Here is a 16,853-nt window from a genome sequence, read left to right as displayed (position 1 = left end):
AAAACTACTTTAATTATTTCTTCGTGCTCGATATAAATGGAGAAAATTGCTAGAGGCCTGAGGAATTTAAAAAAGAACGGTTTTTTTTTTTACAAATGCTAGAAGATGGAAGCAACCGATCATTAGGAAAAGAAGGTTACATTCGAAGCACTTGAGGACTGATCTGATAATCCTAAACTAAACGTCATGCCGAAAACAAAGGAATTCTTACAAACTTTCAATTTTGCCGCCATTTTAAGTGAACATTTTCTTAATCATGATAAAATTTCAATAACAAACGCACAAACCACCTGTTTACCACGCCTTTTCAAGTACCGTATCGAGAATTCAGTTTTCTTCCCTTTCCTTATGCTACTTTGGATTATTTTCTCACACAGAAGCTCTCTCTGACAACGGTCATGTGGTTACAAACGAGAGTTAGTCCTGACGAAATTACCGACAAGAAGTAGCTGGACAAAAATCTCGACAGTTTAATCCATAATTTAAAAAAAAAGACAAAATCAAAAGAGGATTCGAAGATTGAAAATCTTCAACGTTAAAAAATCAGCAATGAAATTATTCAAACGTTTTGTGCAGAAGCAGAAACTGCTTCTAGGCCTTTTGATGGCCATAACGGAATAATGGAGTTTCTGTTGCACCGATTGGAATCTTTACAAGACGCCATGGAAATGAATCACAAGAAATATCCAAATGATAATTCCTGATCTGACTATCTCCAAACCATTACTATGACAACGGCATGGTTAACTTTGATTCACTTGAGAAAAAAAAACCGCGTGGTTTCATAACCTCACTCATGGTTTCACATATTCAGGGGCAAATTGAGTAACAATGTGGACTTACCAGAAACGTGGAAAAAATGGGGGGTTGTCTTTGCTCGTGTAGTCTGCGATTCCTTCACAATTTTGCCAAAATTTCCTTCCAGTATTTTTTCCAGAAATGAATTTGCGTAGATCCAAAAACAAACTCGACTGCAGCTGCCGGCCAACGGGTAACAATTGAAAATCCACCAAGCGCCACACAGCAGACTACGGCTCCCTCCGTGCGCGACGAGTAATCTGTGATCGCCTCACGGTAGATAATGGAAATGGACGTTCAATGTGTGAAGAACACCCATCCTTTGACTTTAGTATAGATCGATCATCTTCTCGCCTTGCTTAATCGATTAGTATGATGTGGAATTTTTTTTTTTTTCAACTATTTGTTTGAATCGTTGTTTCAGCTCAACGTTTACAATTGGTCACCATATCACATTACAATAATTTGCAAACCGTTATTTTAGACATTGTTTTAGGGCAGTAATCACGTGGGGAAATTTCAATCTACCACCAGCTGTTCAAAAACAAGAAGCTGTCTTCTTTTCGTTCTGCATTTCAGCACTAGATGGCTTTGCTTTACTCTTCTTCTGCTACCGAGTTTTAAAAACACGTTGTGCAGAGACGTACTGTGCGTGAGTAAGAATTTTTTTTTCTCAGCAAACAAAGCAAAAAACAAAAATTCTGTTTCCTTTCCCAAGTATTTACTTTGAAAACCATTTACGGGAATATTTATATTTGCTTTAACAAATTTACAATAACAAAATCGAAATTAGTTCAAATGGCTTTTCTCATTCGCCCATTACCATTGTAAGTTACATTATCGCCAGTGTTCCGAAAATGTATTAGGGAAAAAAATATGTTAGAGCTTGTAAAGTAGAATCTGAAAGATCGTTTTCTAAAATGTTATCCAGATGGAGCGAGATTTCGTGGACAAAATTTAGCTGCGCGACAGCCATGTATAACTTGTTGGATCAAAACGTGTGGGGCATTTTACACCTGTATTGTACTTTGCAATATTAACAAATCGATAAATGAAAGAGAAGATTTCTGCTTACAACCGGAAGGCAAGCAAAGAACAGAGTTCCAATGAGCCGGTGCGTTTGTTTAAACGTGTCAAGGGCGGAATGCTTCCAGTATACCAAACTTTCTCTGACATCAGAACTTCAGGTAATCGAAAATGTTTTATCCGTTTTAATGCCGTCCTAAAAATTGAGCACGCTGAGACTATCAAATTCATCACCGCTTTTACATTTCAAAAGATGTACGCTCAATTTCTGCTTACACATTACCAGAGATATGCATTCCATGTCTTTCACGCGTCTGATGGTGATAGTGACAACTGCGTGAACGAGTTTTAGAGCGTTTCCTAACGGTATGAATGCATACGCTATCGCCATAGTTGTGTGATATGGTTCATAACTGAAATTCCAACATGTTAAAAGCAACTCATATTTTAACTCTTTGTATCTGATACGTAACAAGGTAGCGATCTTCCTTTATTATCCACCCTTCATCAGGCGGTTGCTAAGTAACCCTCAATTTGAATTAAAATTTTCATATAAAGATTTGAAGCGCTTTGTTTTTGTGGACTTAAAAGCCTTTGCACTTAATGTAGTGACACAACCAGTTGTCCAAACACATTGTTAATGAATCGTCGTAACGAATGGCTTCGTTCAAACGCTGCTCTGAACGATCAAATTATTTTCATAAACCACGAGTTTTCGTCAGTGCAGGAAAATTCGATACCGTTTCCAATGACCATCAGTAATGTACCGGCAGGTGTTATTGGTTAATTTTGCTCTTGTACCCAGGGATGCAATTGACGTTTCGTCATCAATGGCAATTGATGCACACATTGTCGCGCAATGGACACACTGTGTACACAACAACTATAATGTCCACCTATTGATTTTTTCAATAAAGAATATGTATAGAGAACTAGCGGTTGTAGACGTGGTCGCTTGTATAGCACCCGTGTTTGCTCGTGCGCAATATCACGCTCTGTCGACATTTTCCTCGTATTCGTTGGTTTTCATTTTCGTTTTGATGCTTCCATTTCAGTTTAGGACGTAAAGGATGGAACAGTCGGGTTGGCGAGTTAGTGCTGTTATTACGTAGTTGTTAGGCTGACGCTAATGACTTGATCATATAAGTTTACCTCTATTATATATCGTGCAATGACTCTGTTCTTTGTCTTTGTCGATCCCTTTATTAACATGTCTGTTTAAAAAAATGACTCTTGGTATTCCTCCTTTTTTTGTGTGTAAATGATAGAAATTTATAGGTGGTTCTATTGATGTGCTGCATGAGATAAAGAGCTTTAATTAATTTATTTCCTTTTTTCCTATTACGTATTCTATGTCAAGGAAAACTTAGCGGAAAGGGTACGAAATGATGGGGCTCTGCGGTGAAAAGGGTTATCTGTCGCTCATTTGAATAATTATGGAGCGGTGGCCAGCCATCCGCATCGCGCTCTCCTCAAATAGCATCATTTTTTTCCCTCCCTTCGAATTCTTTCTTTTTCATTTTTTTAAAACTTGGTTTCACTCCGTTTATACCAATGAAATGAATGCATTATTGCCGACGTTAAATCAAACGGAATAAATGTAGTATCGGAAAATAGCTCGAGCTGGTTTTCTTGAAGGACGAAAGTGGCCAGATGGCTGCTTCAATCCCGAGTTGCGATGATTAAGAAAGAAAATCCATTACAATGATTCGGGGTTCGATGATTCTGTTCAAAACGTATGCTGTTTTTGTTGGTTCCACCGGTTTGCTGATAATCTATTTTATTCTTAGTTCGTTGTTTGAAAAAAAAAATGTGCAGAAGAATAACGGTTTTCAAGTGTCTTGCCTTGAAGACGGAAGCAAATGATTCATTTTAAGTACCGCTTGTGGGCACTTGCAATCATTTATACTTTTTTACTTTTATCGTCGTCTGCTATGTTTACCCGAGCAGCCATTTTGACAGGTAGAATGAAAGTTCATATGAAACTGTCTTTGGACCAGAATATATGCTTGACGCGCGTTCACGCAAGGCGAGTTCAGGACTAACCGTGTCACGAGGCCCGTTGTAATATTTACGGCACTGTCGTAAACTTTGCAAGTTGTTGATAATTTCTTGGAAATGAAATTAGCCCATGCCGGTTCGAAACCAGCCCAAAATGGCCATGAAGAGAGATGCCATCATCCTATCTTGGTAGACTGACTAAGCAGCAAGTTTGGCTCGCTCTCATCCTATGAAATATCAACATCTACGTCGTAACATTGGTGGGTCTGAATTCTGTTTTTTATTTTTCATAACTGTAACCCGAATTTCTCGTCTCTCTTTTCATCAGCGATCACCCAAGAGTTTCTGACGACACTGTGTTTGGCTTGATCAGGCACTGTCAGCAAAATTTATGCCGATTGGTAACTCATTCACTGATTGCTAAGGCTTTGACTGAAGAGGCTCAGATGACACGCAGTGTCTAAGAGCATTCTAATAGGACCGAGGGAATCGACAAAAAAAAAAAGCTGACTCATTCGTTCAGTTCACTGTATACACGCCGCCATTTGGAACTCATGTGTGAAATTGACATTACACCGCCAGATGGCAGTAGAGGGTTCAACAAACATAACAGCCTAAGTTTAAACACTTGGACTCGAAACAAAACGAGAACGCCCAGTACACGCTAGGGTTCCCCTCTCTCGCAAAACAGCACCGATGATTAGCATTCGCGGCGATTTGCGCTTGACGCCGTGTATATATACACTCGGAGCCAAGGCGAACGTGTTTTTCCAGCCGGCCGAAAACAACACGCTCTCTCTCTCTCTCTCTCTCTCTCTCTCCCTTTCCCTGCGTTTACCTACCTACCTTACAGAGCCGCGACTCGCTAGGGGTTGTTGGTTGGAAAGGCAAAACGGATGGAAACACCCGTTGACTGGTATCGCAGTCAGTTGTGTTTCGACCGGATCAGGCGACGGATCTCGTTCCTTTCGACTCTCGTTTCCGCACGCGCGCGCGCGCTGTTCCGAACCGGACTCTTGTGACACGTGCTTTTTCTTCGATGCGTCCTTTTTTTTTTCCCTTAATCGACTTTATTATTGACTAAAGTGAAAACTTATTGATTTTTGCAATCTATTATCATTCTGTTGTTGTTGTGAGCTTGCACTGAATTTCACCATCTGAAATCTTCCGGCGGATTATATACGTATATTTTCTTTACTTCAAAGTGTGTTTCGTGAGCAATCAGTTGTATTTCATTTTAAGAAATACAACAAATCTAACTGTGACGAGATGGAGAGTCGCAGTTATTTCATTACCGGATACGCAGCTGTGGTTCTCCTCTTCGCATCAGGTAGGACACACAACATCATTCATCATTGGGCTACCTTACTTCTCAGTATTATTCATCTCTTCACGGGGTGATATGCTAATGAGGCTTGAAGTACTAGGCGACTTGCTAACGATGCAATCAATCCGTTCAAATGGCGGATTTCTTGCTTTCTTGTGAAGCCCGGGTTAATGCGTTTTTTCTTGAACCGTTTCTTGTTTTTTTACTGACCAAGACAAAAGCCGACCAAGCAAGCTGGTTCACTGATTGATTACCACTGTTTGTTTTGGGCTTGTGTTATTTCCCTTTTCTTCAGCAATCAATCTGCGCAATCAGTTTGGCGCCTGTTTTGTTGCTCCGCCTAGAACCAAGTTTTGTTTTTAAAACCCATTTCAGAACAAACTAATTTCTTTTTTTTAACGATCATCAACGTTCTTATTGGCACGCAAAAGCACTGCTCTAGTTGAGAATTAGATTTGTTATTTGGTTTACGTGACACGCTATTTCTTTTAGCGTTTTTTTTTTTTGTTCTTGATATCAAATGCTCAACAATCGAATACCAAAAAAGGCGCTAAGAATTAGGGGATGCCAAGTGAATGCAACATTTCATTCCTGCATAACCAGATGGATGAAAACAAAAAGTAATTCGCAAAAAAAAGTTTAGACGGATTTTTTTTAAAGAAACGAAAACTACACAGGGGTGAAAGGTAAAAAACGTGTTCGGATGATTGTGTTTATCCCATGGCCATCAGGTGAATCGGCTCTCACGATTCGAACGTGACAAAATGTTGCCTTTCTGACATCCAGTTCTTCTTCTTCCACTTTCTCTCTCTTTTTATCTCTTTATCTCAATCTGTCTGCTCTTATCCACCCATCTTGGGGTTCTTTTTTTTTTCTCTCTCTTTATAAGGATTATTTATTTCTTTTCAATTGAGATAGAGTGAGCCATGCTGCTCAACACCTGAAAACACGCAGTAGCAGAACATTCCGTCCCGCTCTGTCGATCGTTCGTCTTCGCCCTTTCATTCTATTCTTCCATGTCAGCCAAACAAGCCGCTTGCTGGAAACTGCACAGCCACTTGTCAACGTCAAGTTCTGCCCCAACAACTCGCGGGATTCCAGACTTGGTTATACAGAAAGAAAAAAAAAAATAAAGAATGCTTCCACTTTTCTTTCTTCCCGAATTTCCGCGCACCGGAGAACCATTGATGGATGCTGTGTAATCCTCACCTAAAGCTCTGAAAAGAAACGTTGACATTGGCCGTTTTTAGTTTTCTTTTGTTGGGTACTTTATTTATTTTTTAACGACATTTCAAGCGGGGTTCCTCCGGTCATAAATTATAGGTAAAAGAAACATTCATGTCACCGCTAATCTTTAATGGATGTGAAGAGCTTCGACATTATCGACGCGTGATTCATGATTGTGCGGCACATTTGATTGATTTCTTCGTTACCTTGGATGATCATGCGATTGCGACCGGTGTTGTGTAGGACTACACATATGTTTAGCGCTAGCGGGGGGAAGTAAAGGGGGGGGGCCCACTAATTATTGTGACGGAGCAATTTCTGGCAAGCGGATGTCAATTATCTTGTATATAAGCGCGCATGTTTTTCCAAGCTGCCACCAGGCCCGTCTGTCTCTCTGTCTGTGCATACTCTCTCTATTTTTCTCTCTACGCACTGTTAGAGACGGGGAGAAAAAAGAATGAGGGGCTGTGTGTTTGACCGTCACTTCCGCTGGCTGTATGATAGAGTGCTCTATACGCTCCGGCGTTCTGCCCATCATCTCTTTTCGCCCTGTAACCCGTGTTGTATGTGTTTGCTGGCTTGTTGCTCATTCTTCGAGTCACGTGACTTTCTTCCCCCCCCCCCCAACACACCCTCCTTGTGTTATCTACAAAAGCCGTGAAAACGGGATAGAGAAAAAATATGATGAACTGACTCCCGGGTTGTTGTTGCTGTTGCCTTAATTACTCCATTGTTTACACGGAAGGAAAACAATTTCGAACAAAACAGTCAATTTTTTCGTACTGGAAGAAGAAGAAAACAATAAACAAACAAAAACTAAATAAAAAAAATAACATATAAAAAATGAAAAATAATGACCGCTTGATCACGGTCCAAAAAAAAAGAGGAACTAAATGTCAGCCTTAAGAAAAAAAAGGTAAAAGAAACTAAAAAAAAAACTTGCGGTTTCGTCTCTTAGATCCTGTGTGACGTGCATGGGAAAACACATAATGCCATCCAGCAAGAGCCTCGTTTTAATTTTCTTACCTGGTTCCTCTCCTTCGTTCAGTGTTTAGCCGATTAGCTTCCTTCGTTTCCAAGGACTTGTCAGTGATGTCTCTATTGTTGTTTACGTAGGACTATACCAACTTCTAGTTTCGTTTTATCATCCACTGTGTATGTAGCCTATAGGGTTCGACTTGGAGCTTCGTTTTCTTTTCTCCCCCCCTCTCATCTAGTCTTCTTATTCCCATTACTATAAGACTAGAAGATGCCGTAATTTGAATTTCCCTTTTCATTTCTGTGGGGCTCCTCGTCAGCTTGTTGCCGACGTTACCACCTTTTTATTTTTTGCGCGTGGGGTTCCCACGGATTTCAGATTCGAGAAAGGGGGAAGGTGGTGGTAGAAGAGGAAGAAGGAAGAATGATTATTGCCACCTCACATAAAAAAAAAAAGAGCGAGGGGGGAGTTCGAGTAGGAAGAAAGTGAGACAATTAGGCCCTATCCTCGACTACTGATGAAGATGTTTGGAAACAACTTTCGTAAACTCCTCCGCAACCCCTCGTGGCTTGTTACATGCGTGGGCTCATCGCACCATACGTGTCTGGAAATGTAAGAAAGAAAAAAAAAGGCGAACATTTTAATTCAGTGCTGAAAAAGGTATAATTATTTAGGTCGCCAGTCTGATCAGATAGCGCTGTTCTTGCTTTTCGAGAGTTAGATAGCTGAGTTTGTAACATAAAAAAAAAAATGGAAACATTTTCAAATTGAATCGCTTGCGCGTGTAACCGCCAAAATAGGACACTGTATAGGAAAAAGAGAGAAACCGCAAAACTCGTCTTAACCTATCACGTTTACCTTAAAAAATACGATTTTGGATTTTTTTGGGATCGGAGAAAAAAAAAAAGCGTTCCGATCGCATTGTGTTTTTGTGCAATCGAGCGAGCGCTCAGCGAAGCAGGTAGGAAAGAAAAATATGTATATCATCCACATGCAACGTTTTCTGTAGATGGTGTTGTTGTATATACGACCAAACATTTACCTACAAAAGAGGGCTGCCTAATAAGGAGTGGACGCTAGAGGGAGGGAACCCAACTGGTCATTTCACTATTATTTTAAGTATTTATATTTTTTTCCCCCTCTTTCTTTAACCTTCTTCCACCCGTGTTGTTGTTGTACCTCTACCTGCATAATTATTCAATCCACCTCATCGTATGTACGAAGGGGCAACATCTTTGAACTTGAAGGGGGGTGAAATTGAAAATAGAAAATTACATTAAACTGATTTTCTCTTTGGATTTCATGTACTGCATTTTTCTTAGAATTTTATGCACCGTTCTTTCCGAATAGAACATTCTTTCTTTTTTATGTCAGCGTGTTTTGTTTTTAACATTGACCGCGTAACAAGTTGTTCCATCCCGTTTTTTTTTTTTTTTTGGATGCGACAGAGAAAAGAAATCATGTTGTAAATATACAAAATTCCACAACCCAATAAGAAAAAGAAAAACACAAGCAAAGCTAAAAAAAAAAAAAAAAAAACGGTGGCGTCTTTGCGTGAATGTTAGAGGGATGGAGAGGGTCCATCACCTTGTTAACGTCTCGTGGATCAACATTTGTTTGGCAGGTGCTCCATCGGCCCACTCTACATGTAGTTATCCAGCATAAGGTAGTCCGTTCTGTTTTGGAAGAAAAGATATGAAGATAAACAGAACCTCCATCTCTTTCTTTTTTTCTTCTTCTCCCTTCGATTTGCTTGTGTGTATATATTAAAAGGCAAAAGGGGGTCTTGATGACGGGAGCCCAATGCAGTCGGCTGTATGATAAGATGAAAGACATCCCGACTCTGAAAAAAATTCCTCAACTTTTCTTTCCCCTTTTCGGTTTCTATCCTAGGCATTTCTCTAACATGCATTATAAATGGTCGTAGAAAAAAAAAGACCATCTTATATACATACATACATATGGGATACAGGTAAATCGTAGGGGGAAATGGGCAAGATATGGAAAAAACAAAACAAAACGAAAAAAAACCAAAAGGGTTAGCTTGTGTGTGCAGTGATGGCTTCCAGCGGCGAGCGATTTCTACCCCGCAGCTGCTGGCTGGCCAATAACCAATATGTAATATCACGACTGTGTGTAGATAAATGAATCGTGAACCGTTTTGTTTTTTTTTTCTCTTGGGGGTTTTGGTAATTTTCGTTTTTTGTTTCTCTTTTTTGTATGTGTGTGTGTGTGTGTGTGCAAGAAACACAACCGATTTCCCAAGCGTTTGACTCAACTTTCCCCCAACGAAATAGAAATGTCCTTCGATTGGCGTTTTAGTTTTTTTTTTTTACATATTTCGAAACTCTGAATGTGATCCGCACTTTGAAAGCGTTTATCGAAAATAATCGATGAGCTTTTATTTTCATTTATTTGGATTATTGGAGTGCGGCTGCTATGATCGTGGTATACGTTACTCTTAAACGCGAAAAATGAATCATTAATTAAAAAGAATTTTTAACTTTCCAACGATGACTAACAACACATGTGTATACGGAACACGCAGGCCTCGTTTTCCAATGTTGAAGGAAAAAAAAAATAACTGTTGCGAAAGAGAAAGAGAACGGCTTTGCCACGGGGGGGCAAGGCGGCGATTTAAAATATGTATTCTTAAAGAAAACGAACAGCCGTATAGCGCACAATTTAAAGAAGAATGCAATGTTTTTCTTCTTTCTTTTAACGATTTTCGTATGAGGATTATTTATAGTTTGCTAGCCGTTTTATTCCGTGTTTGTGTGTACAAGGTGTTGGCTGAGATGTCGAAAGATGGACACGTCGTATAACTTGAGATTCCTCTTTGCTCGTGTCAGTTTCATCGCCTTTCGTATTTTTTTTTTTTTTTGAATAATCAAATCATTTGAATTACCCCCTGTGTATACGTGCGTCCCAATAAGCAACTAACGTCTTGTAGAGGGGGATGTACCATTTTGACAAAGTAACGGTTTTTTCGTTTTTATATAATGAGTAGCTGTTGATGGCTAGATGTAACGAACGCGGAAGTTGCCTCTATGGTTCCATCAGCACTAGGTCATCGCCAACTGATTACAGAAATCTCGATGGCGAAAAAGAAAAGGATAAAAGGAATGAACATCAAGTTCCTGCGTGACGGACAAGAAAAAAAAAATCCTTATGAAAATAAACGAAGCGGCTTTTATTTTTCTCGTTCGCTGTCTACAGCCAATACATAAGAATTCTAAATTTAAATAGTCAAAATAGCCACACCGGGCAGCCCTATGACGAGCTGGGTCTTGTGTATTGTAACGAAGGAGAGAAATGCTTAGCGCGGCTCGGAACTTTTCACACGCTGTGATGGACGACTTGACGAACCATAGGGGGCGGCTGGACTTAAGGATATTTGGCAGTCTCCCCCCCCCCCCCCCCCTCCCCATCCACGTTTTTTTTTTGTATTCATTTCTGTTTCCACGTACAGTGCATAGTGAACTCACGCCCTGCCCTCTTAGAGAGATGGTGTTAGGCCGTCACTCTATTGACAAGCAAAGCTGTTGAAGGCGAATGGTAATACGCGCCGAATGAGAGATGGAGTGATGGGGAGGAGTGCGATGGGCCTCTCTTCGGCCTCTGTCCAGATGGACCAACAGATGTTCACTTCACACTCGTTCGAAAATACAGTACGTCGTCATAACAAAAGGAAATTGTTGTGCCAAAATGGCCGTCTAAGTAAGACGGCCTTTGCGAGATTCCTCACTTCAGCCGGAACGATGGATTTGTTCCCCCTTTAACGATTGACATTAACAATCCGATGTTGCTTGCCGCTCATGGACTGTCACTCCATCGCTCTTTGATTTATCCCCGCTAATGCTGCATAGAACCCGACGTTTCTATTTCTAACTATGATAATTAAGCTGGCCATTCATGTTGATTGCTTTCTTTTGTTTGAAAATGCCGATGATTCGAATGCCAATGGAATGGATGAGGCCGGCATTGCTCAACACTCATTCAACGATCGGTTTTGAAACACAAAAAATTGTGAATGCTTGGCTGATAGTATTCGTCATGCATAGCTATTTACCAAAAGTGCGTTTGATAACCTTTTTTCGGGAAGTAGGAACAGCTAACGTGTCAAGTGATGGATGAGACTTCCTTTTGGCTTCGGCGTTTCATTTTCAAAATGTGGTGGTGCAGCCATGATGGCGGCCACCACCAAAGCCGCATCCGTAGTCTTAAAGCCACAGCTTTCTCTTAATTTCTTTTTGGATTGCGCCCTTTTTTTTTTTTAAATAAAATACCTGTTGGCCGACCATATCCACTGGTTGTACGTGAGCTCAAATCGGCATCGTAAATCGCGTCCGGGCGGGTTCGAGTTTGGATGACTGAGCGATGCTCGATTGCCCGTGCCACGATCGGAATGGTGTATCACGACTTTATTTTTTGTTTAATTTTTTTAAATTTCCTTCAGCATCACGCCCTACGGGTAACTCGAGATAGCCAAAAGAAAAACAGCCTCAGACCTGTTTCCCAGACGTTGTATTTTTTTTGTGTTGTTGTTTGTTTTATTGTTGTGATAAACAACGAGGGCATTAGCATATACGTGAAAGTATTCAGACGATGCCAATCCCGCGATACGGCATAAACTGGCACCTGAATAGTTGACCATTTTTATGCTATTAAAGAAATTCTGACAAATGTTTTTTTTTTAAACAATTGACATTAATAACTTACCAGATATTACCCGCTTATGTGTGTATGAAAGAGGGAGCCATTGAGAACAGGACTTTGTGGGGGGTTGGGAGGGGGGAGGGGAAGGGAAAATTGATTGACTCGTTTTATTGATTTGCCATTGAAAGCTCTGCATAGAATGAAGCAAAGGACGCAGTTGTTAGTATGACGTTACAATTATCAGTATATCCAAGTTCAACCGTGTACACAACCCCTCGTTATGAGACTATGACATTCGATTCGAATAAAAGCGGTGGGTGCTCCGCGTTTACACACACACCCACACACAGACGCACACACCCTTAGTAACGATTTCCATTGAGTCGTGTCATAAATAGAATGTGTAGCACGTCACCGACGCGGAATTCTTGGCTAATGATTCCGGCAACGTTCACATGTCGCGCCTTAGTATCGTCGGTGTAGGTTCTGCGACACGTGCATCTCGTTATCCTCGTCGTTTCGATGCTATAACAAAAAAAAAAAAAAAAAAATAAACGATCTTCTTCACTCCCTAACTTCTCTCTTATCGTTTCCGTTTTCAAAGCTCTCTTTCAATAATGGATGTGATATGGCTCGGCAAAAAAAGAAGGAAATGTTTAAACTATAATATATTAGTATGTGTCACCGTCGACAATCGGCGTATTATAATTAGGCATAAAGAGAAATTATTTTTAAACGGGGCAGAGTTTATACCTCAGAGATTCAGGTCACGTCAACTTGATCAACTTGCATACTAGAGAAATGAGTGAACCCCTGATGTGTTCTAGAATCGGGGTGTTCCTTTAGTGAAACCGACATAATGAGCGAGCTGGCCAACGAGTAAAAGCCGAAGCATATTGTTGAAGCCAGTCAAACAAGATTCCTCTCCTTACCCATCCTCGTCGCTCACGCTTGGCCGATCAAAGGGAAACAAGGGGGTGGTCTGGCCGCTCTCTAGGCGCCCGTCCACTGCATTTACCTAATTGGATTGCGTTCTAAAGTGCGATCATCATTCTCGTTCTTTTATGCTGTTTTTTTTTCCCGCGATCATATTTTCCTTGTAGCTCGAACTGATATTGTTATTTATTTGGAGCCAAACATACAGTATTTGGAATGCGCGTTGACCATTTAAAGAGCGCCTAATAAGCTTGCTACGGCTATTCTATGAATGAATCAAACTAGGTCATTAAAAGGGCACAATGTTATCGTTCAAGTTAATCCTGTTCTTCGTAATTTGAGGCCCCATAAATGTCAATGAACATTCTGTTGTTTTCCAATCCATGGCCTTTTTTTGTTAGAACAAAAAATTGCTGTGTTCCTAACTGGATTGTGACCTGACCGAATAGGCCTAGATGCGTTATAACATGTCCTATGTCAATGAAGAAAAAAATAATAATAATGAAGCCATAAATATAGCGAGCCAAGTGGGCGTCCCGTGTATTTTGTCATCCGATTAGTCAACAATGACGGGGCATCGTATCCACCTCTTCTTTCATACCGTCATATTATCCAAAGACAAGATCATTGGCACCGCCGTGAAAAGGACATTTCGGTACCGATGTTAATACTTTGTTCAACGCCGAGGTGGTGTCTGCCAAACTATACCAAGAAGAATGCAAAGTGACGTGGTATGCGAGTCAATAAATGGCTTCACGTTAGTGGGAAATGAAACCTGTATTTGCCAATATTTCGGGATGTGAAAACATGCCACGCATCGACCATTGTTGTCGACCTAACGTTTGCACCCAATACAACGTCCTACATATAGCTGACCGCTTACGAATGCAACCATAATGTTCTCGAATTGCAATTCACAGTGAATGGGAACACATGCATTTAAAAAAAAAAAAAAAGAATGACACATGCCGGCTGGGACGGAAATGTGCTTACTGAATGTCCGTCTCGGTCGTCACAGTCTCATCACATACGATTTCAACTAATGCCCCCACGTTTACTGCTATTGCATCACATGGTCCGTTGATGATGGAGGGGAGAGCAAGCGTCGCAGATAGGGAAGAATGGCGTTATGTGCCTACCCCAAACTTTACCTTTTTTTTTTAAAAAAAAAACGTAAGAGCGTCCTGTATGTTTTGGATGAAAAAAAAAAGGCTCAACGGGGATTTTTTTGAAAAAGAGAAAGATAAAATGGCTATCTTTTTATACTGTGTGTATATTCATGTGGCTACGGAGGGGGAACGTGACAGCTGGAAGATCCGCCCGTCAAGTCTTTTGATATCCCTTTAGGGGTGCCAGCAAGGAGTCATATGATATTTTCAAAAAGAAAAACGTAAGCCTATGGGCCTAGCTTTGCTCTACGTCCGTTTCGTTTCGATTGCAATCGAGTTCCATTTCACCGCCTTTTTCTTGAGGCCATTTTTGTATTTTTCAGATGAGCCGGGCAGTAGAGCGTGGCTCGTCTAATGTGTCTTAATATGCTCACTTCTTCCCCTAAATTTCGTTTGATGTTTTGAAACCCTGTGCGACCAACTTTGATTGTCCTGACTATGTGTGTCTGTGTCACACAGGGTGGCAAAAGGTAACACCGTGACGATCAAAGGAATAACTTGATATTTGTTGTTTTGTACGAGACTCAAGTGGTTGGTGAGAGAGATGGGGCAGCAGAAGCGGAACTTGATTCCTCTTTTGCCTCGGGTCTAAAAAGGATGTAGTCACGCCCTTTCTACTTTGATGCACCTGAGAATGCGCGGTCTCTGCGTTTTCCCGTGATTTCCGTTGCAACCGGCAATCCGGCGCAGACTAAATAACACACCGACAACAATAACAACAAACAACGTTAAGCAACACAAGGCCTAAAAGTATATAGAGAAGACAGGGTTTCAAAAAATTACTCGTAGAAATTCTACCAATACGATGTAAAAAAAGACGCGCGTGACTTGTCCGGTGGTCTTCTCAGCCGTGAAATATTAAATGTGTGAGGCAATGAACGCACGCACGCCGTGCGGGAACTCTCATATTTCCTCCGCATCGTATCTCACAACTTGTGGAGGGGAAACAAAAAACCGGCCAGTGGAGGCCGTGTTTATTTTGGAAAAAAAAGATACAACAAAAAAATTTATTAAGGACCTTTTTTTTTTAAAGGTGCGCGTAGATCTTATTGAATTATTTTGAGTTTTTATGTCTTTCTGTGTTCAAGTTTTATTTTTTTGTGATCCGAATTCACGTTGATTGCAGGATTTTGGGGCGCGTTTTAAAGTTGAATTGAAGTTACAAGTGGCCCAATTGTTTGATTGTCATATTTTTTCGATGTTTTGACATCGTGAGCGCCGTAGACGCCAACCCTAAACAAAGCCAGCCTTGCCATCAACGTGAGTAGCCTGCAGCCGTGATCGTTTTTCTTTTCTTTTGTTAGTGTCGGTGTGTGCGCAGTATATAAACATCCGGAAAGAGGACTCTTATATAGTATGTACCGAAAACAAGAGAACAACAAAACAAGTATAAAAAGAAAAGGTGTTTTTTTCTTTTTTTACTGGCACAGACGACAATGTCGCGGTTTTGGTGAGACAGCAACTCTGGAACACGTCGTATTTTCCCAATTTTTTTTGTAGTTTTTATTTCGTGTGTGCTCGTAATAGGTGGTCTTCAAATTATCCCCGACACCAATGATGATTAGCTATTATTACGATCATGTTCTGTTTCTTTTGTGGGGCATGAACCGGAACTTGACCCGCACAAAACCTCCGATTTTTTTGGTTTTTCATTGGTGTTTAGGACAAGCCAACATGGCACTCGAGGGTATAGTTACAGGTAAAAAAAAAAAAAAAATCCTAATCGTAATGGACATCGTCCTCGGCGATTGGTTATATCCTCCAGACAGCCATAACATCTGACACTGAAGAATGGCTATTTGAATTGGAAAATCGATAGGAGAAATGGGCAACGGATAATGGGCTAGGTGATGCTGGAACACACCGGCTGCAATAGGTACCCAGTCGAGCTTTATCTCTTATGAGAAACTTACAATAAAACATTTCAAGAAAAAGAAAAGGAAATGCAACGTGGAACAGCATCTCTCTGCAGTGCTACATCGACTGACGGCCTAACGTGTGTATATATCTTACTGTAGTGGAGTGCGAAGACTAGGACGCCCGTTTAAAATGGCGCCGCACATCCTACGCTATTGGCATTTTAACTTGAATGTATTACGACGGTCGGCTTTTTTTTTTGTTCCTACTTTCTGCGTGAGCGTGTGTGGCCACACGCGGGCGGCTCGTCTCCCGCTGCTCAACATTTTTGGCAGTGCCACCTGGTGGTTTGTCACGTTATTCCTGCCCGCCCCCTCCTCTCTCCTTTGAACGTCCCTGTTTTTGCCCCCGTGTGTCCGTTTCGTGATTCAATCGTTAAAGTCACGCGCCCCGGCAGCCGCAAACGTTTCGAAAATGATCATCAATTGAGCGTGACGCTCTCATTTTAATGGACCACTTCCTTCGTTTCCTGACAGCGATGGTCCCTGCAGCACACTTCTTGTACGAGCGGAAGGCCTCGACAGTTTGGACACCTTTTTAAAAAAAAAAAAAAAAAAATATATTTAAGAGCCATTTTTGATGATCATTGCCTGTAATATCGCTCTTCTCCTTAAGAAAGAATAATAACCATCTTATCCCTCCCGAAACGCCCCAGCAACAAATTTCGGATGCGCTTTTTTTCCTACAAAGAGATAAAATGAAGGCAAATTATTCATTAAACTACTCTTTTTTTTTTCTCTTTCGGAAGTGACCGCGACGCGACCGAATAATAGAAGGGGAGACCAGTAACCCCGAAAAGCACTGGTTTTTCCAA

At 40.8% G+C, this 16,853-nt stretch overlaps 1 protein-coding gene across 1 annotated transcript in view; it reads left to right on the top strand.

Annotated features, from left to right (window-relative positions):
• Positions 1 to 4,750: 4,750 nt before the first annotated feature.
• Positions 4,751 to 16,853, top strand: part of LOC130691402 (inactive tyrosine-protein kinase transmembrane receptor ROR1-like) — a 103,555-nt gene continuing 91,452 nt past the window's right edge. The window contains exon 1 of the mRNA XM_057514352.2: positions 4,751 to 5,155. Within this exon, the coding sequence (XP_057370335.1) occupies positions 5,095 to 5,155 (61 nt within the window). The 5' untranslated portion in view covers positions 4,751 to 5,094. The remainder of the gene's footprint in view (positions 5,156 to 16,853) is intronic.

The sequence above is a fragment of the Daphnia carinata genome, chromosome 1, assembly GCF_022539665.2.
Source record: "Daphnia carinata strain CSIRO-1 chromosome 1, CSIRO_AGI_Dcar_HiC_V3, whole genome shotgun sequence".
NCBI classification, from domain to species: Eukaryota; Metazoa; Arthropoda; class Branchiopoda; order Diplostraca; family Daphniidae; genus Daphnia; species Daphnia carinata.
This window is presented reverse-complemented; position numbering and strand designations above follow the sequence as displayed.